General features: G+C 42.7%; 1 protein-coding gene and 1 pseudogene across 3 annotated transcripts in view; one reads left to right on the top strand and one right to left on the bottom strand.

Annotated features, from left to right (window-relative positions):
- Positions 1 to 24,825, top strand: part of IFI35 (interferon induced protein 35) — a 34,811-nt gene extending 9,986 nt beyond the window's left edge. For 2 of the 3 annotated variants that reach the window (XM_072111789.1, XM_072111787.1), the window contains 8 exons: positions 4,249 to 4,308; positions 13,765 to 13,923; positions 16,729 to 16,836; positions 17,527 to 17,671; positions 19,946 to 20,052; positions 21,128 to 21,317; positions 22,929 to 23,038; positions 24,465 to 24,825. In XM_072111789.1, the coding sequence (XP_071967890.1) occupies positions 4,249 to 4,308; positions 13,765 to 13,923; positions 16,729 to 16,836; positions 17,527 to 17,671; positions 19,946 to 20,052; positions 21,128 to 21,317; positions 22,929 to 23,038; positions 24,465 to 24,665 (1,080 nt within the window). In that variant the 3' untranslated portion in view covers positions 24,666 to 24,825. Of the gene's footprint in view, positions 1 to 1,012; positions 1,136 to 4,248; positions 4,309 to 13,764; positions 13,924 to 16,728; positions 16,837 to 17,526; positions 17,672 to 19,945; positions 20,053 to 21,127; positions 21,318 to 22,928; positions 23,039 to 24,464 lie in introns of all 3 variants that reach the window. The other variant, XM_072111788.1, reaches the window with a different exon arrangement.
- On the bottom strand, positions 6,207 to 11,348 carry LOC140064673 (catenin alpha-1 pseudogene; annotated as a pseudogene).
- Positions 24,826 to 25,217: the final 392 nt, after the last annotated feature.

Here is a 25,217-nt window from a genome sequence, read left to right as displayed (position 1 = left end):
GGCAAGCGACAAATGCCTGTCAGACTGAACTAAGGCTTTTACAATCCAACTAATCTCAACCCAGGGGATGGGTTACCAGCATGGAGAATAGGGATAAAGGTCACATAGGTGGAGCAGCTGGTACCCGGATCAGCACAGAGACACAGCTGTTGTCTAGTCTGTCCTAGTCATAGGTAGTCAGAGAGAAGAAAAATACACACAGCTAATGGCTTACTTAACCCTCTCTCTTCCTTCGGCCTCTATTGAAATGCATAGGAACATACATGTATATATGTTCTTCCTATAAGGAGAGGGATATAATCTCCTGCTGCTGCATTTTGAACCGCTGTCCCATCCATTCATATAGGTTTCCAAAATAAGGTTTAGAGGAGTATTCAGGATTTTTTAAATTTAAAGGGGTTGTGAGGCCATTATATGTCAGAAGAAACATTCCCATCATCTGTGAAACATGTCTCAACTTGATACATGTTTTGGGGATAAATGTTGGTTATTTTGTTATTTTAAAACAGTTTTTACTTTTTAATCCACAAGTGCTGGAACGTTGTATAAAAATGGCCGCCTCACGCTGCAAAGGGACTTCAAGTCCCATCATACCCCGACTTCTGGTCGTTACCGAAGAGGTTGATGGGTAAACATTCCATGATCAGGGCTAGCAAATGGTTTCTAAAGCTCATGGATACATGATGATAAAGCATATTAAGGGGAATGTTTGTTGCTGTACAACCCCTTTAACGATTATTGATTAATATGAGTTCAATTGGGGTCTGACCGCCACAATATGCTGTTTAAGGCCCCTTACACAATAGCGAGTGAGATACATCCTGCCCACATCATGTGCTGCATCCAACACAAATGCTGAGCAATCGTAACTAAAAACTCAGCAGGTCAATTCAGTTCTGGTTGGCAGCATTCGGGCTGGATGTTCCGGCCAGCACACGCTGTGGGTTGGACACATCACACTCACTCATGTGTCCAACTCACTCAGATGATCTCGATGTCTTTTTCATTGCAGTCTACCTTTGAAAGTGCTGTACATGGTTTAGTGGCTGTACTTGGTATTACTGCTCAGGCCCCATTCACTTCAATAGGACTGAACTACAAACAGGACATTTGACTGATGAATGAGACATCACAGGTCAGTAGTACTGTGACTGATTCAGACAGCTGATTCAAGGGACCAGGTGTCAGACCCCCACTGTTAAGAAGATATTGTATTAGGGAGACTTCTTGGGGCAAAGTTTGCTTGACCTCATTCAGTAAATGAAGAAAGACAGCATTTCCAAACACCTTGTCATTTACTGTTGTCAGGGGAGATCAGTACAAGTCATGTGAGACCCGCAATTCTAAAACTTTTATTTTCAAGATAAAAGATGAGAAAACACCATTAATAACTGGAGCTGAGAAAGTTTCCCCAGTACAGTAATACTATTAATATATTGTATGAGTCTATGGGGGACATTTATCGGGACTTGCAAGCCAGTTCTTTGGGGTACAACCCTGAAATAATTGAAATTACTTGCAAACCGTGATTATTTTCCCCTTCGCAACACCTCCATATCAAAGGGGTGTGATGGGGGGCACGACCAGTGGGGGAGTGGGACGTTAAACGTTTGCAGGGGACGGGGCTTCCATTAGAGAGTCGGCGTATAATGATAAATTCCCCTATTTATAAGTCTATATTTGCAAATGCGGTGCAAGGCATGTAGAACACCTTTACTGACACATTATTCAAGAATGCGGGTGTATTTTCAATAGTTAATCTGCCCAATCTGTGTTTATATTATTATAAAGAGATCTCATTGTTAGGATAATTTTTTCTAACATTCTAGAGAATGCCTCAATATAATTAGCAGCATTTATAGAGGAAGGCAACCGGACCAGCTACCTGTCTCACACTAAGACACCAGTATGTTGGTGGGGTGCCCTATTTGAGATTTGATATTGGGACCCAGAAATTTCAAAATTTGCTCATATGTAGATTATGGACTATGAATACATTTTGCTAGGCTACCTGAAAAAATGTGGGTAAAATCTATTATTCTGTCGTCAGCAGACCAGCTCCTACTCTTCTCTTCTATGACTAGTACAGGCGGTCCCCTACTTAAGAACACTCGTCTTACATACGACCCCTAGTTACAAACGGACCCCTGGATGTTGGTAATTTATTGTACTTTAGTCCTAGGCTACAATAATCAGCTGTAACAGTTATCACAGGTGTCTGTAATGAAGCTTTATTGTTAATCCTGATTCTTATGACAATCCAACATTTTTAAAATCCAATTGTCACAGAGACCAAATAGGTTCTGGCTGGGATTACAATAATAAAGTATACAGTTCCGACTTACATACAAATTCAACTTTAGAACAAACCTAAAGACCCTATCTTGTATGTAACCCGGGGACTGCCTGTACTGGTATCGTGGTATGTAATGCCACTTCTTCTGACCTTGACCTTGCATAGAGCTAATGTGTATTCAGGCTGGGTACACACTTATCAGTTGTTTTTTGTCTGGACCAGTCACAACTAATGACATTGTTTTGCTTCATGTAGAGCTGATAACCAAGAACTGGACAGAAAAACATTGATTGAAAAGTATTTTCTTTTGTTAGGCCCCTTTCACACTTGCGTTTTTCACGCGCGTGTTCTGCATGTGCTTTTGACGTGCAGAACTTGCATTGCACTCTGATTCATTGTAATCAACAGGATTTTTCAGACTTGCATTTTTTTCACGCATACACGCATGTTTTTTAATGGGGGGTTAAATCTCGGCATGCTTTACTTTTGCAAGTCACGTGCGTGAAGAACGCACCATACAAGTCTACGGAGATCAAAAACGCATTGCACTCTGAGACACATGCAAGCTCAATGCGTTTTTCACGCATCAATTGCCATAGAAAAGAAAGAGCTCATTCCAGAGTCCTTTTCACGCGCATTATCTGACCATAAGGTCGTGTGAATGCGGCCTTACGTCTAATTCACACAGGTGTATACTTGTCCGGACCAGATTGCGCTCCTCACCCGTTCCCTATCCATTTAAATCCGAGTGGCCGCGCTGCAAATCCTTCCAATAATAGGCAATGTCCACCATTGACAATGACACCATAAGACCGGGTACCAAAGGCATCTATTGTGACAGTGATCTGGCTGTATTTTGTACATTCATAGCCACGTGAATGGGGCCTAAGCCTATCTCCCTGTTTATAGTTAGGAAGATGTACTCCTCACCAAAATTGATGTGCAATATTTTTTATATATTCCTTGCTGCTTATGTGTCATCTCATAAGTTAATGTCTGGAAAAAAGTCCCCTAACTGGATTATACTGTAAGAAGCAAGTTGATCAACTATATGATGGGAGTCTAGCAGCAGTTTTGACCATAGAAAGCAGCAGACAGTTTTAGGTATAATCGCTGGTGAACTGTGTTAGTAGTGTCATATTAATATAGAAAATTAAGAAATAGAGGTCAGAAAGAAGACTAAAATAAGGGAACTTGACCTGTGTTTTTTACTAACCAGTGTCAGACCAGCTCACCAAGTCTGGCTCAGATGGGCCAAGGTTCTAACCCCATACTGGACATTCAAGGTCCAGCAGTTTGGTAGCTACAAGGGTCCATTTCCTAGGGATTGTTGGATGGTGGGCCCCCAGGAAACACAGGACTGTCGTTGACCTTGGAGTACTGTGATGGGTCAATGTGTGAGATCTCTTCAATGAACAACACAGCCCCACTGCTCTAAGTAAGGCTACATTCACACAAACCTATAGGGGTCCCTTGTAGTCGTCTATGGCGCCTGGGCCCAATATGGTGATCACAACATGTGCTCACAGTACCGTGGCTGAATAGTCTACTCTATTTCCTATGGAGAGGGGAGGAGTGAGCCGTGCTCTCCTCTCCAGCGCACCCCACGGCCGCAGCCAGACGGGCATAAGTTTGTGTGAATGCAGCCTAAGAGCTGTAGCAGGCTTCTGACCATTTGATGGTCAGGGAAGCTGTGTCCATTCCCATAATTTCTAGGGCAGTAATGTAGTATTATTTGAGTACATTCAAATAAGCAGGAAACTATGTCTTCATGTCTTGCCAGGTCTTCATTACTCCTGCTTGTAAAGTAAGCAGCTACAACATAAAAGCATTAGTGATTAATCCAGAGTTGTGATATGATATTGTAATCTATATGTTTATAGTCTGTGATTTCAGCTAGTTTTATACATGTACAGAAATAAGCATTAACATAACCATCTCCTTTATTCCAGAAACCAGTAACAGATGAGATGGAAGTAGAGTCCCTAAGAAAGGAGATTGAGTTATACAAGGTATGTGATGCCTGATTATATACTAGTTGATTTCTATAAGGGATTGGTGTACAAAATGAACAGGAACTTGGCTTGGGTAATGTAGTGGTAACATTTAAAGGGGTTCCCCTACATTGAAGTTGCAATGTAGTTGAGCAAATAGGAAAACCACCCTACTCACTCCCTACTGGTTTTATGGTAAGTGTGCAGGTCACTCCTGGATTATTCACTTACCTCCACCTACAGCACATCCTTGCCACATCATCTATGAAAAGCTGTGCAGTGACTGATTGCTAAACAGACAGTGTTTATAGATCCCTCCATCGTGTGTTGTGTAAACCTTCACAGGCGCGGCTTGAGATTACCTCAGGCAGCATTCGTTGCAGTCACAGCCTTATTGTCCTAACCTGTACACACATTAGCGATACCATCTCCTGCCTTGGAGCCGGATGGAAAATGATAGGATTCCTGGCAGCATCTTGGCTGGAACTCCATGTATCATGTTTTCCACAGAGTTGTTATCCTATCATGCATGTTACAGCATTCCCAGATATAGGAGGCATTGCTCACATTCCTCACACAAGGACTCCTGATAGGAAACAGCAACCAAACACATCAAGTGCCGTATATATAACAATGATATAATACCGCTACATGACTGTCAGGGGCACAGACACTATCCTCTGTACATTCACTCAGCACTAGAAAAACTGAGGTGGAAAAGCAGGAACACAGCGTTTATTAGACTTTGATGTGGTTTTATGGGGATTGTCAGCTTTTTGGTGCTGCGGCTCCCATAAAAGAGGGTTGTCTACTTCATGTATTCTGTAATTTGTGTGTTGCAGTATATTAAGTAATTTACCAATATACACCTATAAACATTTCTGCTCTGCCTGCTTGTAAAGTAAGTTCAAAAATGTCTTCCACCTCATCAGCTGCCATTCCTGTCCATAAAATGGCCGCAGATCGATGGTCATGTAACTCCAAGACCTAATGATAATATTCATGAATACAGGCTTAAGGTCCGGGAAGGTAGATAAGATCACACGGCCCTTCGTCTCGAACCATTTTATGGACAGGATTGGCTGCAAATGAGGTAAAAGACATGTCTGAACCAGTGGATTTTACTTTGCATTTCAAGAAAGCCGTGCAGGATGTTTAATAGCAGGAATAATATCCTAGTGGCCCAGATACCAGCATCTGTAATAAGTCCAAAGGACCCAAATTCCTCTTGGTTCTGATGCTATGAATTTAGATTAACACTGAACTATGGGTCCAAGTTTTTGGCTGTAATACAGACACTAAAATATTGGGAGCATTACAAATGGAAGAATGAGGGCTTATCAACACATTAGCGTTAAAGCCAGAACCAGAACCAGCAGCAGAGTCTACACAGTGGGCCTGCTTGGAAATTTTGGACCATTTCTGGTTTTGGAACACAATCATTTATGCAAATCAATGATCAAAACTGCAATGTGTGAATAAGTCCTAAGGCAGTTATTCATCCATACAGCAAAGAGCCCCCCCACAAACTAGGCGTGACACTTACCAAAGCCTTGTGCAGACTGGTGTGTGTGTAATGTATATATATATATTTATTTTTTCTCAGACTTTGTAAGCCAAAACCAGGAAAATCTAAAAGATTTACGCTCGTGTATTTTACATCCACACCCAGTATCGGCTTACAAATACTAATGTGTGAATTACGCCAAAAGCCCTGGTAGCCACAAGCAATTTTGGACCAAACTCATTTTCACATTTACCAAACTGAACCTGAACTCAGCATATCCGATCCTAGTTTTGGTCTGATAAATCTAGAGTGAGTTTGTCAGACCAAACTCGTGAGAGGGCAACAGGCCTTACACAAAAAAAAATAATAATAATTTCCTTACTGATCACATAGAAAATAAAAACGAAAATTTTGTTAAGTAAAATCAAAATTTATTGTTAACAAATAAAATCTCCTGAATATTACAGTAAAATAAGCAACTTTAAAAACCTACAAAGCGTTTAAAGTTATAAAAGTAACAAATGGTAACCTGAAAGCAAACACACAATGTAAAACACAGCGACATGTGGTGAAATGTGAAGAGAAAACGCTAATAGACGTACAGGAGGTGAGCGACCGGGCGCAGGCAGTCGGACCAAGAACACTCAATACTGTGCACAAAATGGCTGCCAGGCTTCAGTACAGTCACCACTACACGTATATGTCAGGGGCAGAGAGGGTTGCGCCATATTCTGTACACATTAGGCCTTAAGCATAGAAACTAAAGAGTTATCTGCAACTTCTCAGCTCTAGTTTTTACACACAAAACCCAATGTTCAGCGTCCACTACTAATCCAGTCACAATTTTCCTTTACTTACAGTATTTGGGCACCTTGTGACCTAGTATAGAAAGCAACCGTATTTTGTAACCCCTTAACAACCCCTTTAATGCAGATGTGTTGTAACAAGTGAAATCCCAAATCCCTCAAACAAAGACATATGATTTCGGTACAGGGGTGACCCTAGCCATCTACAAACATTCAGTGATCACAAGGGCAACCCCCGCTGTAACCTTCCTCAGGGTTCATAGTGAGGAGACGACATGAAAAGGCATCGAGGAGCCATTTTGTGACATGTTCTGACAGGAAAATGACATCATAAATGAAGTATGAAGCTGGAATTACCTCATACATGGAAAGTCTCACACAGGAACACAAAATGGCTGCCTCTGAGGTGACAAAAGTATAGATTCACAACTTATATTTATGTATATATGAGAAACCACTTCAAAACTCCTTTGGTGAACGAAGAATATTAAAAAATAAACAAATCTTCTTGTGCAATAGCCCTTAGTAACTGCCCAGACTCATGCATTGTGAGCTTCCCGCACACCACTGTAGTAATATAAGGCTATTATAGGTTAGAGCAGGAAGCCATTGATGCATTGTACCGCTAACCTGAATAATGTGTATAGGAATATACATGGTCACATCATCACAGTATGGGGGTCTTTATATAAATGTCATATGATTTATAGATTATGTCAATGCATAGATATATATAGAGAAAGCCAAGAGTTGTGCAGAGAAATCTGGCCAGACCAAAAACTATATACATTTTAGATGACTCCATGATTTAGTAAACTATGTGTACCCTTAATACAGTCAGAGGGTCTCCTTAGTACTACAAGACCCAGAATGACCCCTATCCACAAACACTACAATTATTGCTTTGTCTTAAAATACTACAAACGCTCCACCTGGGCCCAATATTCCTGCCAAGTATAATATATGGTGCATTCCTCATATGAACTTGGGCCCCACTGCAAACCATGACCCTTTAACTACTGTAGTACCCGTCTAGATATTGCGGAACTACAACCCCCAGCATGCCCTGAGTATCCAAGACATGCTGGGAGGTGTAGTCCACCACAGACAGAGTTATACAGACTGCTTACCTAAAACATTAGTGTTCTAGAAAAGAAAACAGGGTTAATAAATTAAAAATATATATATATTTGTGCCGAACATGATAAATAGTTCACTACAGTAAAACAGAAAATTAGGCGACTATAATCCAGAGATTCCTGTAACAGTAATGACAGGGGGGCCACCGCCAAGCAGATGTCCAATATTTGACTGGATGAATTTCCAGCCTGAAAATATGAGCCCAATAGACAATATAAGTCGTGTGCATAAGTGTGATACCACATAATGATACTGTAAATTATGCTCAACTGTTTGCATTGTATGTTAAATTTTGGAAATATACATTAGCAGTCAGTGTTATTGTTAGTATTAAAGGGGTTCTACCAACAACTGGGGTATCAGTGCAAACCCTCATCCTGTATATAAAGTTTAAATATGCGGTAAACACCCCTTTAACACTGCATTCAAAATTCTTACCAATAGTTGCATTTCCTAAAAGTGGATACAAGTTACTATACTTCAAGCTGATTTAAAAGGGGAGCTCCTAATTATAAACCCCTTAATCATTCAAGGCAAGTGGATCTCTTTAGGCTCTCAAGTTGGTAGTGGGGCAAAAGATGGACTCTCCCTTTAAATATTCCCATAAGTGGACAGAACCACTTTGATGACCACGTGGAAGGTTGGTAGGAGGCCAGAATTGGGGCGATGGAGAGAATTGCAGTATAATGATGCAGGCAGTGGGAATTAATGGTCCATAAATGGTCTCTTTAGATGCTCTCCATGGCTTTAAACTCACTAAGAGCCTGCACTGGGTTGACATGCTTCTTCTGAGATGCCCGCTTAATCTTAGTTTGGGTTTCATCAGGCTTCTCTCTTTTGACAAGTGGCTTCTTTTCAGGGGCTTTCATTTTCCAAGAGACAGCAGGAAGGTTTAGAGAAGCCATGCCCTGGGACTTCTGATACTTGGTGGAGGCCACATAAGATGCTTTCACGGTTTGTACCACCGCATTCATCAGATTCTTGGCAGCTTGGATGAGGGACATAGCACTGTCTGCTCCGGAGACCACCAGCTCACCACCCAGATTCTGGACTTCTGCTTTGACCTTGCTACAGATGTTTAACTGGTGGCAATATAAGGCAATACGTTGGAGATAGGCCAGTAGGTCCTGTTTGCAGGCAGAGTCAGGGCAGTGGTCAGCAATGGTCCGGCCTAATTTATCCATCCTTGACCCAGCCTCTGCAATTTTCTTGGCAGCCCCAATGACATCTGAGGCGTTTTTCAGGGGTCCTTTCCCCCTTGTAAAGTCAGTCATCTCCATCATGATCATACACATCTGCTTGGCCAGGACAATAATGTCATTGCCGTTGTCATCCCATTTAGATACCTCAGCATCCAACTTGCTCTTTTCTTCTTGGAAGCTAGCCACCTGCTCAGCAATTTTAGCTTTTTGCTCCTGCGGAAGTTGTGCCATGATGGCTCTGGCGCTCTGCCCAGCGATGAGTTGATCATCTTCAGTTTGGATGCTGGTACGACTCCTCACATCAAAGTCCTCAGTCTCAAAATCAGAGTCATCCAGTTCTTCTGGGGTTCTTATCATAAGAACAGCTTTACGGATATCACGGATACCATCATAGACTAATCTGGAGGCATCAATGAACTCATTCTCATCCACTGGTTGGTTGGAGTCTCCAGTGAGGGCGCTGGCTGCTGCTTCTACTTGCTCAGCAAAACGGGGCATAACAATATCTGACAAAAGTTTGGTGGCCTCAACTACCTTCTCCGTGTAGATTCCAGCCTCATAGTTTTCCATTTCGGCTGTGACAACGTGAATGACTCTCGCTGCTCGACCGCGGATTGCTCCCGCTGTACGATCAAGTCCATCAACATCTCTTTCCTGGAGAGCAATAACGCACTTGTTGACATCTTCTAATATGTGATTCTCCGAGACTGCCAAGAAGTCATCGATGGAAGTAATGTCATCAACAGCATCAGTCAGGATACACACTTGCTTCTCCCACTGTTCTTTGAAAATGTCCATATTGTCCATGGCTACTTTACTGTGAGGTTTGGCAGCCAGCGCCAAGGCTGCATTAATGACCTGAGGGCAGAGGGCTTCAAGCTGGTTGGCAGACATGCGTACAATTTTAACCCCATCTTCATTGTTAGATATGGAACAGGCCAAGTTGGCTACCTCAATCAGTTTGGTTGCATGTTCACGGAAAACCTGGGCATATTCTTTGACTTCTTTCTCATTCCCGTTTTTGGCAGCTTCAATCAGAACCAGTAGGGGCACGTTGGTTTCAAGGAAAGAGTCAGACACGTGATCCATTACTGCTTTGCGAAGCTGTCTGCGCAGATCTCTGGTCTTTCTGGTCATCCTGTCTATGGCAGAATTGAGGGCATCGCTCCTTTCTTTACGGCCAGTATTGCCCATGTACTCAGTGAGGAGATCCTGCAGAGCTTGTCTCACCGAGTTACACTCAGCCACAATCCGCTCACGGCGGTCATCACGGGTGCAAGCAGAATCGGCCATGAGGGCGGCGCCACTGATGATGCTCTCTAGACGCTCCTCTAGCGTTGGCCTGAAGCGCTCCTCGCTGAAACCTTGGGGGTCCATAATAATCTGTTTGTCAAAGTTATTTAAGGCAATGGCAAGCTCACCTCCGTGCTGGGCCGGGGTCTCATCCGTGGTGGTGGCCTGGGCCGCATTGGAGATGCCGGTCACGGCTTGCTGGAGCTGTTTGTAGACCAGGTCTCGGTTGGCTCTGTAGGCGGCTACATCGGGGTGCTGGAGACAGGCCTGGGTGGCGCTGTACAGGATGGGCAGGTTCTTTTGTAGGATGCCCCTGGCTGCTGCCATCTGGTCGCGGTGCCCTCCATCCTTGAGCTCCTGCTGGCGCTTGGCGGTCATGGATTGCAGCTTGTCCACCTCTGCCTTCAGGGCTTTGTAGTGGATGCCCAGGTCCTGCTCGGTGCCCGCATTCCTCAGCTTGGCGATGCCCTCCTCCACCACCTTGAGCTGCACCAGCAGCTTGTAGACATCGGCCATGTCGGCCAGGATGAGCAGGCGGGTGACGGCGGAGAGCAGGGTGCGGGCGGCGCGCACCACATTGCCCCTCTTCACCGAGGAGCAGGGGTCGTCCGCGAAGTCCCCGGAGGCGGCGCGCATGAGCTCCCCCTGGCTCCGGACATCGTCCACGGCGGCGGCCAGCTCCTCCCGGAGGTACTGGCTCTCCCGGGCGATGCGCTCGCCGCTCTGCAGGAAGTTCTGCGTGGCCTGCTCCACCGAGGCGGCCAGCACCTTGGCTTTCTTGGAGCGGCCCTTCTTCTTGGCGGAGGGGCCCTTGTTGCTGGTGTTGACCAGGGTGGTGACCTGTGTGACCAGCGGCTCCAGCAGCCTCTCCACCGCCAGGGTGCGGATCTCCAGGGACTTCGGGTCCCACTTGAAGTTGATGTCGGCCGTGCTGACGCTCATGGCTGCGGCTGCCGGGGAATGACTGGCTGCGGGCAGGTGAAACTAACACACACACACAGAGCAGCGGGGGAGGGGAGGCTCCGCCCTGACCGATCCGTATTGTTCCCAGTCCCAGGGAATATGGGCCGGGAACTTCCGGCTCACCTCTTCCCCCTCCTCCCCGCATCCCGCCCCGGGACACCGCCGTGACGTCATGCGCTACACCCGCGGGCGTGTCCCGGCACAGGGCGCAGCGCAGGCGCCTCCCGCTGTGTACACTCAATGCAAAGGGTTAATCGCACGTTCGGTTTCACACACGGCGGTTTTTTTTTGTAGAAGTAAAAACGGCATTAAGTTTTCCGCTGTGTGTGAAAGCTGCCTGAAACTAGCTGTGCACTAGTGTCTGGTACTATGCAATAAAGTTTTTACCTCATATATTTTACATGTACACTGTATATTACATACGTCTTTCCCTGAAACTTTACATAGGAGTTGGGAGAAATCCTGGGATCATGTGTGTATAGGGCTGCTCACAAGAACTGATGCACAAACTGGTGACATGGCATCAGTTCTTCCCAGCCCATGTAGAGTATGTGACATGTTTCTCCTGGGGCCGCTATGTCCTAGGACTGTGTAACAGTAAGGGAAGTAATGAACCCGCTAGTCCTTTTACAGAGGACACAACTCTGTATGAGATTCAGGAGACCTAAAGTGATCATAATGATAATTCCCCAGTGTAAAAGGACAAAATGATCAAAAAAGCAGATCATTTCGGCAATCAAGGTACTGAAATGGCCTCTTCAAAAACAAAAAAAGCAACAATTCATTGCACACATTACACACAGCTTTGTTAACAAATTATAGCGGTATAATCACCCTGCCAGCACCTTATGTTAGTATTCATGAATATAAGATGGTCATTTTATGGTCAGGAATCTCTGGCTGATGAGGTAAAGGTACATTTTCACGGATGTGTGCATCACATTGTCGCGCATGAGTTTTTGGACGGTTTTCTGAATTTGCGCAATTAAAAATGGACAAAAAGGCATGCATTTTTTCCGATCTGAAAACGCACAACTAAAAACGGCCTAAAAACACCATGTGTGACATCACCCTCAGGGCGCGTTCACACGTTGCGTTTTGACCTGCATTTTCATCGCGTTTGAAACGCATATACAACAGCTGAGGAGAGGTGATTTGCCTAATTATATCACTGTTAGCATTTCCGTTTACAAAACGCATTGCAAACGCGATGTTAACACACGCGTTAACATTGTGTTAACTTTGATGAAGTACATGGCAGGAATTAGAGATCCCTAGTACTGTTGTTCTGCTGTCCCCTCCTTCAAGCCCGCCATTTCTTATTCGAGCTGCCGATTCATGCCTTGTACTGTGGAGAATGTGCACTGTTATATACATATTATGCTTTAATGTGCTGCATAATATGTATATAATAGTGCACATCTTCCATTCTTTAGTCTCAGGTCAGATGACAGGTCCCCCTGGCAATGTGGGCCCCGTAGAAGCTGGTTTTGCTGCTACCACTGTAGTTACACTCCTATTCCCAGTGTAAAAGGACACAATAATTTAAAACCCAAAAAGGCATATAATTTATCTAATAACCAAGGTACTGAAATAATCCATTAAAAAAAATCCATGGCACACAGATTTGATTCAGATTTTCATCATTGACTTTAATGAGGAAGTTAAAAGCTTAAAAGGAAATCTACCATTTAAATAAATAAAAACCATGTAGAAATACTCACCTGCGCTCCTCTTGATGTTGATCCCTGTGCTGTCCTCCACTAGTCCTGACACGCCAGGATGACCTAGAAAATAAACTTATAATTAGCATCCTGGAGCATCGGACATCTTGTCCCCGGGCTCCGTGTTGCTAATTATAAGTTTCTCTTCTGGGGGATCCCGGCAGGTCAGGACTAGTGGAGGACAGCGCCGGGATCAACATCAAGAGGAGCGCAGGTGAGTATTTCTACATGGTTTTTATTTATTTAAATGGTAGATTTCACAATTTTAGAGTGTGTTATAATGTGTGAATAATGTTACTGCATTAGAAACATAATATAAATGCTATGTGTTAACGCGGTCACAGTAAAATCTCCCATTCATGTATAGTTGTTGATTTTTGTTACTGATTATCTATGTATCCACAACAAAATCTGCAATTAGCTGCAACTTTGGCCCCTTCTACACTCGCGAGTGTGCTGCTTGGATCGCACAGCCCGAACCTGGGAGTGAACTCAGCATGTCAGTTCAGTCCCAGTGTGCAGCGTTCGGGCCGTGCGATCCGAGCAGCATGTGTTGCGAGTGTGATGTGAGTTCATCAAGGGGCCTTAGACTGCGTTCATATGTTGCTTTATATTACACTTCCATCATGATAACATTGTAATTTAGTTGTGAGATTGTGTTACAATTACATATGCCTAGAAAATTCTTTCTAAGGTTAAAGGGCATCACCACCAGGATGGGGGTAGATGCCCTCATCGAAGGATAATCCTCAGGATAATTCTCATAATGTAAATGTCTGTTTAATACTCATAGTAATATTATGGGGTCTAATAGTAAATTGTTCTGTGTAATCTTTTAGGAAAAACATTTAGCCCTATCAGAAGATATCAATAAATTGGAGCAGAAGAAGCAGGAGACAGTGATTCTGGCTCAACAGTTTGAAGCGAGAGCTGAAAAACAGGAGAAAAATCTAGTGGCAAAGGAATGGAGCCTGCGTAATCAGGATGAGAAGTTCATGGTGGGTACAAATATCTAACAGTGAAATCACAACATGTGGTCACAATGTGACTGAATACCAAGTGCTTGTACTGCAAAAAGCAGATGGCTTTGGTAAAACAAGTTTATTAGAGGGAGTTCTTTTCACATTCGTTTCTCTTTTCCCTGCACTTTTTTTGCAACTATTTTGCGCACATTAGTGAATTTGCTCCTTTTTTTTGTGACTAAGACACTCGCCCAGCAAAGTTTGCTGCGACTGAGTTTTCTTGTGTTACGTCTGATTATTCTTAGGATGTTGATGTTTTAAAAAGGTAGCAATTTTTTGCTCAAAAGTGGAAAAACACTCCACTCTGTGGTGTAGGAAATAGATTAGAATAGGTAACTCGAAAATGTGCGGAGGAAAACCCACAATGAGAATCTGACAAGCAAATAACCACAACAACAGCCATGAAAGATAAATGACCCCTTTATCAAGAACGCCATGTGACCATTAATAATCTATGTAAATACAGTGGGGGAATTCAATAATCAACTTCGCCTGATTTCTAATTTGTGCAGGTAAAACACACCTTCCGACCACTTCGGCACTTTTCTGACTTGTCCGACAAAGGGGGTCTCGTCATCAGAAAGGGGTGTGGCCGCCGGGAAATAGTTTTTGAGCAAAAAATTTTTTTAAATAAACTACAGCTAATTAATCATCACAATGATGAATCTGTCGCAGCGAAGGCTAGTGTTGTCTGCACACAATAATGAATTCCCCAAATTGTGTCAATTCCTGTACATGATACAGGGAAAAATCATAAAATGGTTGTACAAATGAAGGCAGAATCTTATAGTGCAAGAGGAGAAGAGCAGATTGTACATAGTGTCCTATCTGCAGGCAGCATGTTATAGAGCAGGAGGAGCTGAACAGATTGTACTAAGGGGCTCATTTACTTACCCGGTCTACAGAGTTTACCGAAAGTGCATTGTCCGATGATCATGCACTTTGCAGCGATTCACATGTGTCGCTTCCCCGCTCAGGTCCGACGTAGTTTACCTTCTTCTTCCTAGTGCATGTAAGTGCATTGTCTTGCGACACAATTTGAAAGTTAAATCCTGCGCTCTGTCCGAATCAGTTGGATCGTCCGACAGCACGCCCCACAATCTGTCACGGAAGCCAGCGCAGCAAAAACCAATTCGACACAATTCCAGCGCAGAATTGCGCTATCTGCAGGCTGCATGTTATAGAGCAGGAGCAGAGTAGATCATACATAGCGTTCTATCTGCAGGCAGCATGTTATAGAGCAGGAGCAGAGTAGATCATACATAGCGTTCTATCTGCAGGCAGCATGTTATAGAGCAGTAGGAACAGAGCAGATTGTACACAGTGTCCTATCTGCAGGCAGTGTGGTATAGTGCAGGAGCAGATTATACATAGTTTCATAAATCTATAGGCAGCATGTTATAGAGCAGGAGGAGATGAGCATATTGTAAATAGTGTCATATAAACAGGCAGATGTTTATAAAATATATTTAGCTGAGAAGATTGGATAGAGCTTAACTGCAGACAGCATGGTTTATAGAGATGCTGAAGCCAAAATTCACCCTTGAAAATCAGGGGGCACTATTGCTGACTGTGATATATAACAGAGCTATATCTGAAAGAATTTCGGAAAACAGTGTGATGTGAGCAGAGCTTATGGGGCTGCTGCATGTAACTAGACCTGGGGGATGTGACTGAATGGTCTACAAGCTATTTACCAGTGTCACGTAGTGACTCATCTGAAGTATGTACAAGCCACAGCGATAACTGATTGTAGAGACTATGACTAAGCCGACATTGATAGTATGCAATCTATTTTTACCAGTTACGGTCATTGTGGTTTTTGCGTTTTTTTCAGCTGTGCCTGACAAAGTATTACACATAGATTTCTGCGGAAAAGAGGAAAAAGTTTATGACACAGCTGACCTGTAAATGCTCATACAATGGAATCAAGTTCTCCATACACGCCCTGGACTAGGGGTGCGTTCACATGTTCAGTTTTTCAGCTGCAGTTTTCATTGTCCAAACCAGGATTGTAGTGAGAAAAAGAGGAGGAGTAGCACTTCTCAGTATTATGTGCTCACCCATTCTGATCCATACCTGCTTTTGGCTTTGAAAACTGCAGCTGAAAACCTGAACGTGTGAACGCACCCAGAGAGTGTTGATGATAATTCTATTAAATTTAATTAAATGGAGGTCCAGCATCAGATGAACAAAAGCTTATAGTAAAAATCCCTAATTCAACACTTCTGTTCTTTTGCTTTTCAGTCGGCTACTTGGCTCTTACTCATAGACAAGTAGCGAGTAGTGTCTAATGACCAGCTGAAAAACTAATATATGCAAAAATAAAAAAAAAATCAGGTATACTCCTACACTGACCCATATCTTATGTGGTGGGGTGGAAGAAGCCCCTGCCAGTTGATGCATCACTAATGTGCAGTGTATTGTAAATTTTGCTCCATCGTTGTTATCATTGCTACCTGGGCCAATAGCTATGGATGCAATACACTGCGCAAGGACATTTGAAGGTGACATCTTACACAGGTACTACAGTTACAGATGACATAGTTACACAGGTTTTGACTATAACATGAATATGCTGTTACTGTTGGTTTGGTCACACTGCCAGGGCTAGTATTCGGTGCAAACAACTGGAGCTCTGACACCAGGTGAGACTTATACTTTGTTAGTGTCCCTTTAAAAATGGCAGCTACAAGGAATAAAGGCCAAGTAGTGCCTGAAAATGCATAAGAATAGATGCTTAGGCGCGTAATGTTTTCCTGGGATTTCGTTTTTTAACAGGAAAAAATAAGAAGCATGCAGGAGGAGAACCAAAAGCTGAAGACAAGAGAACATAACATGAAAGAAGATATTTGTTTTCTGAAGAAGGAAACTGAAAAACTGGAGGCAGTGAGTATTCTCCATGGAATATGCCATTAATGTAAGACATGTGCAGATCACACCTCGGGGACCCACATTTATCTCAAGAACAGGAATCCTCCAACCTGTCTCATGGCCTCTGAATGGAGAATGTTCATGTGCAAACATCTTCATCCACTTGTATGGATGGAGCATTCTTGCCATAGAAGTGAAATGATAGGTCACCTCCCCAGCCACAGACACTGGGGTGAGGAACCCCCATTCTTGAGACAGTTGTTGTTGTTCCATGGGATTCACATTTATTGACCATTTATGGAGTATCCTGCAGCTATAGCATGACTGTCCTAGGTGGGAAGTTATGCAAAGTTTTCCAGGATGGGATAAGGAAAACAGTTGGGAATCTGTTCCTTCTGGAATAGATATACTTGTTTGGTCTTAATCCCGCATCATGTCATCAGGTCATGCTTGATATCAAGGGAGCTGCCTTACAAGATAGTGAAAAGAGCGTGGTTTTACTTATCCCATTCTGGAAAACTTTGCATATTTTCCCAGAATCTCCCTAGTGGAGCATCCATGGCTATAAGACTCCACGCGCCTAATTGGCAGTCTCTGTAAGGAGAACTCTTACTTCCCGCCTCTAAGTGGGAAGTGTCTTTTAAATGGTTGTAAAGTAATTTTTATAGGTGATCAGGTAATTCATCTTTCTCAATTTCTTCACAGATTTGCTCTTCTGGGGTTGAAAGGAAAATGGTTTTTAAAGGGAAATTAATTGACAATTTTCCCAGATGTGGGATTAATGCCAAACATCAGATCAGATATCTTGTCAAAGGAGGAACAGCACTTATTGTTTTTGAGGAAGCCTCTGGTAAGGATTAATGCACAGTACAATTCTAGGTTCCCTTAAGGCAAAAGCATTTCTTAAAAAAACTTTCCCTGGACCCATCCAGTGCTGCTAACTACCCACCACTGTCTAATCTCCCTTTCATCTCCAAACTCCTGGAACGCCTTGTCTATTCTTAACTAACCCAATATCTCTCATCTAACTCCCTCCTTGATCCCTTACAATTTAGTTTTTGCACCATGCTCTCCACTGAAACTGCTCTTTCTAAAGTCTCCAATGATCTCCTCACTGCTAAATCCAAAGGTGACTATTCCCTCCTCATTCTTCTGGATCTCTTGGCAGCATTAGATCCTGTGGACCACCAGCTCCTCCTCAGGATGCTATGCTCCATTGGCCTAAAGGACACTGCACCAAAGCCGATTCTAGCATTTTTGCTAGGAGAAAATTGAAAATGCTGCAGACCCCCTCCTGCGCTCCGCGAGGGATGATGCTACCCCACACATTAGTAGTCAGTCATTAGCCACAGACATTAGAGACATCCAGTATCTACTACCATACAGGTGATGATCTGCTCCATCAGTAAGAGGAGTTCTTTATGATTTCTCCCGGCCATGATTTATCTCTGCTGAATTCAATCAAATGTCTTCAGCTCCATGCAGCACAACTTCAGACGGTGCCCCTAAAAAAAACACATTATAGCAGAGTGTGTTCCTAAATACACAACCTGACTGAACACACAAACACACTATTCCCCACATAAAACATGCTTTATATAGTCCCCTAAATAATTTATCTACAGCATCCACACCCCGTATTTATTTATAACAGCCACCATATACAAACTCCCAAATCAAATGATAAACAGTATTCCATATAAGGCCACCCAGTCCCCCAATATTACACAGCCTCCCCCAGTATACACAGCCTTTAAAAATAATAAAGCTTGTACTTACCTCCAGCCCCAATGCTCCCCTGCAGCTCCTCTCCCGCTGGCGCCTGCCTGTGATCTGCCAAGCAGTGCACTCTCTTGGTTTTCTTCCTATCTCTCTGACTGCTCTTTCAGTGTCTCCTTTACTGGATCTTTCTCTTTTCCTCTTCCTCTCACAGTCGGGGTTCCTCAGGGCTCAGTCCTAGGTCCTCTCCTCTTTTCCCTCTATACTGCCCCCATTGGACAAACCATCAGAAGATTTGTTTTTCAGTATCATCTTTACTCTGTAATGTCTTATTTTATTTGTAGATGCTCCCCAGAATCTGTAAAGCACTACAGAATTTTATGGAGCTATATAAATAAAAATTATTATTACAAAAGCACAAAAGGCACTAAATACAAATAATTATTGTATATTCATGTATAAGCCAAGTTTTTCAGCACAAAAAAATGTGCTGAAAAATACCACCTCGGCTTATACACGAGTGTATAAAAAAATTAAACTTCCAAATTAACCTTGTGATGCTCTTCCTTCTGCTCTTCATCTGTAACAAAGCTGGCAGAGATGCGTCTATGTACCTGCCCATACACAGTATGATGTGGTGGTGTCGCCACTGCTGATGACATGGTGTGTGCCGGCAGGCATAGTGCAATGGAGAGGCTGGCTGCAGGGCATTTCATCAATAAGGGGGGGCTGGCTACAGGGAATTTCATCAATAAGGGGGGGCTGGCTACAGGGAATTTCATAAGTGGAGGGGCTGGTTGCAGGGCATATTATCAATGGTGGGGCTGGATGCAGGGCATTTTACAGGTGGGTAGACTTGCTGCATGGAATTTCATAAGTGGGGGGCTAGTAGCAGGGCATTTCATAAATAGGGGCTCTACTGCAGGGCATTTCATTACTAGGGGCTCTGCTGCAGGGCATTTTATTACTAGGGGCTCTGCTGCAGGGCATTTTATTACTAGGGGCTCTGCAGCAGGAAATTTTATGACTAGGGGCTCTGCTGCAGGGCATTTTATTACTAGGGGCTCTGCTACATGGCATTTCATTACTGGGGGAGGCCGCTTGGATTTTTAATACTGTGACTGGGGGAGGCTGTGACCATTATGTTATCCACCATAGGCTTATAACCCAGTCAATAAGTTTTCCCAGTTATCTGTGGCAAAATTAGGGGCTTCGGCTTATACTCGGGTCGACTTATACTCGATAATGTAAAGGTAAATATATGTGGTGTATTTGTTATCATGGGAAAATACTTCTATTTGTATACAAAAATAATGTTTTCACTTAATAGAACCAAGAGTTTTTTTGTATGGATCTTGCAAATTTACGATAATTTTCTTAGTATTTAAAACGATTTACTTTATAGTTGCTGCAAATATAATAAGAAAGAGACATCACAGGGTACCAATTGAAGAATGCTACATTAATGTAAAGGCTGAGCCTGTGGACCTAGTGGTTCTGGACGAACTCAGTGTAAGTAATGACCATTTACCTTGAATCCGGACCTAGTGTCAATCAGTTTAAAGAGACTAGAGATTGAAGGTGGTGTACATCTGTAAAACATTGTGCAAACTCATAAAAAAGTCCACCATCTCCACAAACTGATGGCAGCATGTTATAGAGAAATGCACTGTGATTTCCAACATATCAACATATTATTTCTGTTCATTATGTAATTTCCAAGATATTCCCAGTTTAATCTGTATGCTAATGAGGCAGTTGGTGCACCCAGAGCATGTCCTCAGCACACAGACACTGCTATTCCTGCCTAAACTACTTCCTTTTTCTCTGAGTGTCACCACATGCTCCTCACAAGACTAATCTCTTGCTTAGCTGACAGAGGTAGTGGTCCAGACAATAATAGCAGCGCTCGGTGGACACACCCTGGGTGCACCAACTGCCTCATTAGCATATGGATTAAAATGGGAATTTCTTAGAAACAACATAATGGAGAGAACTAATAAAGGTGTGCTGGAAATCAATGTGAATTTCTCTAGAACAGATTATAATGCTACCCCTTTAAGAAACCTCTAGTTACCTCTATATATAATGTTACCTCTATATCTGATGTAACTTTGGCGACTGCCTGTCTGGTTGAGAGCAATATGAGTAGTCCAAGATAAAATAAAATCATACAGTAGATGCTGTAGTTCATATGTCGGGCCTGGTTTTGCTTCACATACAAGGACAAAAGCATAAAGGAGGAGGCACTACAGTATCTAAAAGCACATTTCTTCATCCATTTCTAGGAGTAGAATTTATTGGAGGAAGAGAAGATAAAACATACAATGTTGATCACTATTTGTAGGTTGCTTGCTTGGAAAAATACTGGTTTAGGGGACTAGAATCCTGGTAGAAGTGCACTAAAATACTTGCCTGTAATGGGAATAGTAAAAATAAAACTGCAAATATAATAGAGCAATGAAAATATAACCATACTGAGTGGGCAGTGTATGTTCTCACGGGGCTCTGTTGTATCCAGACAACGCTATTCATGGTTCGAATAGAAATCACTGTAGTAAATAAAATCCCTGTTTCCTAAATACAGATGGATATGAACCGGAGCCCACGGAAAATCCTAGTATCTAATCTTCCAGCCGCTGCTGAATCTGAAGAAACTCTTCTGGACAAGTTAGAGCTGTTTTTTAGCAAAAGCAGAAATGGTGGCGGAGAAGTGGAGAACAGAGAGTTTCTTGAAGACTCCAGAAGTGTCATTCTGACTTTTGCAAAGGAAGGAGGTAGATTATGATGATAATATAATGGAGTGTAGTTATAGTGTAATTATCCATCGCCCTAAGTAATTTGGCAGCCTCCTGACTGTACTGAAGGGGAGAGAAAGATCAGGTTGTTGGTTTTTAGTATGCCCAATCCTTTTGTTTTCAGGGGAGTCAGTCTGTGGCTTAATTTCCATTACCCAACCAATCCTGACTGGCCAATTGCGTTTATAGGCTGGAAACATGTTTTTAGCTCCCTCCTCTACCTCCAGTGACTCCATTTTGGTTTGATATCGCTGGAGAGAGGAGCAAAGCGTTACTGTTTGCACCAAAACATTTTTTTCATATCTGATCCTTATTGTTCCCTATCTGTTCCCTCCTGCGTCCTGTGTGTTCCCTGTGTAATCACCTTGTGTGATCACACTTGTCTTCCGTTTTTCCCTGTCTGTCCCTTCTGAACCCAAACGCACTTTATAATGCGTCGTGTTAGCGTTGTTCTGCAGTGGACGCACTTTCCAGTGCGCCGTGTGAATAGCGCTGCACAGTATCTTTAGCAGTAGTTAGTTTGTCTTAGAGCAAGCTAGGTGCATTGGTAGTGCCTTTTTGCACGGTGCACATAGGTTTTTTTGGTGCCTGGTAATATTTTTTTCCATAGCACCGTAGGTGTACCCGTAGTTGGGTGCACTTATCTATTTTCTGTGTGTGCCATCTGTGTGGCTTGTCCTTGTGGTTTGGTGCGCATTATTTAATTTTTTTGTGTGTGCCGGCTAGACGGTAGTTGGGTGCACATCATCTAATTTTTTTTGGTGTACGTTCTCTAGTTTTTTTTGTGGTGCACATTCTTATTTTTACCTGAGGGGCACCCCAACACCAATCTAGTGAAAACTGGGCTCCAAAACCTCCTTTCGTCCTGAGCCCTGCTGTGTCTTCATCCTGTAGATTATTGCCGCCTATGGGGTATTGCCCTAACCGAGGTAACCAGCAGAAGTTTCTTCTAAAACTTGAAACCTTCTCACATCTGTAAAACACATTATGGAAATAAAAAGAAGACCAATGGCAAAAGGTTTCTACAAAAAAAAAAAATTGTGGTTTGACTTTTTGTCCAAAAAGTAGAACATTTGAAACATTGAAATGTCATTTTTTTTCAAATGTTTCCTAAATTATTGAATTTTTGCCCCCCCCCAAAGAAACTGATCATGGAAATGACACAACTAACATAAACTACAATGTCTCGCGAGAAAACAGTCTCAAAATCAGAAGTATCATAAAGTTTTGAAAAGTTATTATTTGACACTGGTCAAATTAAAAAAAAAAGGACTGAGCCTTAACATACAAACAGGCTGCGTCCTTAAGGTGATATACTCAAAAAGTTAACTAAATAATTTTAGCAATTTTAGAAATGTTACTTTCATTGGAACGGACTATACTTTATACTTTATACATGCGCTTGCTAGTATTTCATTCTGGTGATATCATTCTAACCATTAGGGACGCCGTCCAGTGTTCTAATAATAATGTATAGCTCCAGGTCACAGTATGACATCAATGGAGAGAAGAAATAGTCCTAAAGTCAGACTTGTGTGTGTCCTGGTTAATGGGATGCTGCTTCTTATCTCTCTTTATTATATGTTGCAGTTGCTCCACAGCTGGTGGAAAAAAAGAGGTTTGATGTTCCCTTTGGGGGGAAAGAAACTCACCAAGTTTGTGTATCTCCATCTTTAGATGGCAACATTACAAGATCTGTGGTAAGCGGATGGGTGCTGTGTAGGCTGCATATGATTTACTTGTACACATTAAAGTCTCCTCCCAACTCTACTAGATGTGCAGGTTTAATGGAATAGGATGGATAAGTGGCTGAGACCTTTGCAACATTTAGTTTCCCCCCCTATAGATGCACTAGGTCTTATTTTCAGGGGATGTCTTATTTTTCCATGAACAAAAATTGACATTTATCGTTGAACAAAAAAATCTACTTTTCTAACCTCCTTATGACTCTCCAAACTAAGAATTTCATGCTGTATTTCTTGTGACTCCATTTCTATTAGAATCATTGGCCCCAGTCTCTCATGTTTGGTAAAAGCACTTTCCATAAATGACCCTTCTAATCCTGGAAGCTGCTGGTATCACATTTGCAGCACAACAGCCAGCGATTTACTTCCATGAATCCTTCCCCATGTCACAACCTTCTGCAGCATCTACAAGATTTACCAATACTAATGTATGGCGCGGGAGGAGCTGCTGCAATGGTGGCCGCTAGGTCTTATTTTCAGGGGAGGCCTTATATTTCTAAGCCTGAACAAAATTGGACTAGGTCTTATTTTTGGGGGATGTCTTATTTTAGGGGAAACAGGGTAGTTACAGAAGGTTACTTACTGATCTATAGGGTTATCTACTTGGAGATAAAGATGGCACTACAGAGACTTACACTGCATGCTTATCTTTACTGGAACCGGCATGAAGAACCAGAGATCCATCCTAGTGACATAGCTTGATAAATGTGGAACATTAAAATGTTACTCTCTGCAGTGGATATGCAGCTATTTAGTTTACATAAGATGCACAAAAGTTGCTAATTTGTCACAACTACAACCTACGTTTTTCTCATGCCAGGAGGGGATTTGAGCAAATTTGGCTCAAACTGGCAGATGTCCTGCTGCATGTGATATTAAGCACAGTGTCACCCCCAGTACAGATTTACTTAAAGTATAGCCCATAGCAGAAGGTCCTATGATAACCCAGCCCTGTCCACCGCTCTGCCCAGGACGTGCCACCCTCAACGCTATATTAAAGAAAGCCATGGGTTGCATAGGACTTCAGGAGGAGTGAGGACAGGACCAGATTATGATTGGAGCTCCTGCTATCCTATCCAGGAGAGCCCTGAGAGACACTTCAATGATGATTTGGGTTTACCTTCCTTCTTTCAATGGTATCCTGGGTGTCCTCGGGATGCTGATACAGTGGAAAGCTGTGGCAGAGCAGGGAGCAATAAGTTAGCTGCTGCGGGAGGAGACACTAAAATAATAGGAGGTCGTGGGGGGGGGGCACTAAACTGTGTGGGGAGGAGGACTTTATGATAAATTAGTGAGGTTTGGGATGCAGTTTAGGCATTCGGTCTCTAAGAGGGGCTATGGTAATCCTATACGCCCTTCCATTTGCTCTTTCCATTTGCAGATGAAGAATTTGCTGTCCAACCGGACAGTCTTGATCACAGGGATCCCTGACATCAAGGACGAAGAAACAATCAAGGACCTTTTGGAAATCCATTTTCAAAAATCCACAAATGGTGGCGGAGAGGTGCAGAACATGTTATATTGTCCGGAAGGAAGGAACAGCGTTGCTGTGTTTGAAGATGATAAAGACGTTTCCTCATAAAAAGAGTTATTCACTGAAAAAAGAAATATATCAGAACCTGCAATCATGAAAGTAATTTAGTGATATGAACCTGGATTTGGATCTTCCTGTCATATACTGATTTTTATGTAGGGTCAAAATACTACGTATTTTAATAATAAAACCATTGTTGATCAGTTAATGTATGCAGCAGATAACAATACAGACAGGTTTTTTTCCCCTGATCATTGGTGTGTACAGTTGGTTTTGAGGGTGTGCCCAGAGACACCCTAATGCTGCACACTTACAGCCAGAGGACAGCGCAAGCTGATTTGTAGGGATTTCCATACACCTCTGATGTACATAGGCCACACCCATAGTCAGTAAATAGCTCTGTACATTCACCTGACATCTCATCAAGGTTGCTGCTTAGGGTGATGTCACACGTTCAGTTTTTCAGATCCAGTTTTTGATGCCCAAATCAGGAATGCAGTAAAAGTAGGAGGAGGAGCAGCAGCTTTCAATTATTTGTCTCACCCATTATTATCCACACTAGCTTTTGGCTTCAAAAACTGCATCTGAAAAACTGAACGT

Source organism: Engystomops pustulosus, chromosome 6 (assembly GCF_040894005.1).
Source record: "Engystomops pustulosus chromosome 6, aEngPut4.maternal, whole genome shotgun sequence".
NCBI classification, from domain to species: Eukaryota; Metazoa; Chordata; class Amphibia; order Anura; family Leptodactylidae; genus Engystomops; species Engystomops pustulosus.
The sequence above is the reverse complement of the archived record's forward strand: the minus strand, read 5'-3'. Positions and strand labels throughout refer to the sequence as shown.